This window comes from Atta colombica, unplaced genomic scaffold, assembly GCF_001594045.1.
Source record: "Atta colombica isolate Treedump-2 unplaced genomic scaffold, Acol1.0 scaffold198, whole genome shotgun sequence".
Taxonomy (NCBI): Eukaryota; Metazoa; Arthropoda; class Insecta; order Hymenoptera; family Formicidae; genus Atta; species Atta colombica.
In genome coordinates, this window is record NW_017259291.1 from 2,604,315 (window position 1) to 2,606,711 (window position 2,397).

Sequence of the window (2,397 nt, forward strand, 5' to 3'; positions counted from 1 at the left end):
TAATTTTTTTTTATGCGAAGAATAAAATCAGAGCGATTTAAATGATTCGATATTTCTTTTAGTTATACTTCTGTACAAAAAAAAACGTAAAATAATAAAAACGTAAAATAATAAATAAACTAGAATTAAACTGACAACAGTCGTTGAATTTCTCATCACATTTAAAGAAATCATTTTATTTAAAATATAAAGAAATATAAAGATGTGATTTTCTAGCAATCGTCAGTCGGTTATCACATGTCCGTAACGCGATTGCCAACAGCAAAGGATGTGGCAGAGGAAGAAAGCGGAAGTTTCTACCTGTGTCCGGAAAGTGTGCGACGAATTTTAACCACAATGCTCGATTTGAGCCTCCTAAAAAGTCCGTCCTTTTTAATATTAGCAATCTCTGGTGGGCTCACCATGATGGGCTTTTATACACCCTTTTTATATGTGACAGGTATATCAAATGTTTAATACTTATTCTTTACATTGCACTTTTTTATCACGTTTAAAAAATAAACGACTTTTCAAGAGAATTTTTCAGAAGTAGAATCGTCCATAACATTTTTCCGATAATATAACAATTATGAGTCAGAAAGTAAAATAATTATTATAAACAAAAATATATTTAATATACCTATGTTTAATAAAATATTTTAATTACCATTTTATTGTTAAAGTTTTAATCACATCATTAAAACTATTTATTTACTGCCATTAATTATTTGTTTTGGATTTATAATATAAGATATTAAAATACATATCCAGTTTATATATAATTAATGTTTATTGTATTCTCGTAATACCCATTTTTGTGCAATGTTTCTTATATTTAAGATTTGAGGAATAAATTATTTCATGTATCTTCTTTACAGATCGAGCAATAAAGGCCAATATTGACGCTTCTACGGCGATGTTCCTCGTTTCGGTAATCGGTATCGGTAATACCATCGGTCGTATCGTTTGCGGCTTAGCAAGTAGTTTGCCCGGAGTTAATGCTCTAGTCGTGAACAATATATTTATCAGCGTCGGTGGTTTAGTAACTATATTTTCTGGCCTTTCTTTAACCGAAGGATATCAATTCTTTTATGCAGCCAGCTTTGGCATCAGTATATGTAAGCAGAATACGTAACATTTTCAATTGTTTTAACTGAATAAAAACAAAAAGATAATATACATCTTATACGTAAAAATCTTATAGATGTATTTTACCATTTTGTCTTATTTATATTTTCATGTAAAATTTATAAGCTAATTTTAATTGTATTTGTTAGATCTGTAAAATGTATCAGATATTTTTTCGCAGCCGTCTTCGCTTCCCTCAGATCGATCCTTGTTGTGGATCTGTTGGGCTTAGAGAAACTAACAAATGCTTTTGGGCTGCTTCTTTTGTTCCAAGGTGTGGCAGCAACTGTGGGCGCGCCTCTCGCAGGTAATTACAATGATATCGATCATGGAATATATGACATTGCAAAAAGTAGATCGGAATGCCGATCGTTTTTAAAGCAAGCGCCTTTGATTCTAGGAAATGTTTATGCTGTTCATTAAAATTATTCATTTTTTACATAGATAAAATCTTGCTAATGGTTCATACATTAAAGAAGTTGAACGTCAATTCACTGAATAATATTTAAACAGGTGCATTTATGGATGCAACTGGAAGCTATGACGCCTCGTTCTACTTGTCTGGCAGCTTGATTCTTATGTCAGCTGTTATCTGTTATCCGCTAAAGAGGATCAACATGTGGGAGAGGCGCAACGAGAAGAAATCAACCGCGATAGAACCCTCTGCATCCTGATTGAAGGCGCAAAACTGTGTCTCATTCTTCATACTTCGCATGTACGCGCTCGTTCGCGCTATATATGCGTTGTACATATTAATGTATAATAATTTATAACGAGCGCTAGAACCGAGAATATAATTACTACGCCTTCACGTCATAATTATTGATTTCGTGCGTGTGATAGATCACGTTTGCTCGCGTTCAAGATAGCTTTAAAAGTAAAATCCGATCGTGCGCTTGAAAAATATTCTCATCTAATAAGAGATGCATCACGCGAGAGGAAAATGTTTTCCTAATACTTGTGTGATCTGTTTATCAAAGACCTGACTGTTTTCTTTAACAGGGTATCTATTCCACGAAGTGACTTAATATTTTTATTCATTAATCTATCGTTTCGTAATAACAAATTCATTAGTAATTTTTATGTTCCGTTAAATTTCAATTTTTTTGGCATTGGTAAATTTTTCCTTCTAATAGAAGTTTGGAAAAATATACGAGTATAATTGGATTTTAGATAATTCTATTCAGACTTCTTTTGCATTTTCTCAAAATAAAGAAGGTGATTTTTATCCTACTGTTTCTATTCAGCTAATAAATATCTTATTGATTTATTCAACATATATTATTAAAT

General features: G+C 31.7%; 1 protein-coding gene across 6 annotated transcripts in view; it reads left to right on the forward strand.

Annotated features, from left to right (window-relative positions):
- The window catches only part of LOC108686909 (monocarboxylate transporter 12), a 22,989-nt gene extending 20,871 nt beyond the window's left edge, over positions 1–2,118 (forward strand). For 3 of the 6 annotated variants that reach the window (XM_018192417.1, XM_018192421.1, XM_018192423.1), the window contains 4 exons: positions 217–439; positions 858–1,097; positions 1,289–1,414; positions 1,621–2,118. In XM_018192417.1, the coding sequence (XP_018047906.1) occupies positions 217–439; positions 858–1,097; positions 1,289–1,414; positions 1,621–1,781 (750 nt within the window). In that variant the 3' untranslated portion in view covers positions 1,782–2,118. Of the gene's footprint in view, positions 1–216; positions 440–857; positions 1,098–1,256; positions 1,415–1,620 lie in introns of those variants that run through there. The other 3 variants (XM_018192419.1, XM_018192418.1, XM_018192422.1) reach the window with 2 other exon arrangements.
- The last annotated feature ends 279 nt before the right edge of the window (positions 2,119–2,397 follow it).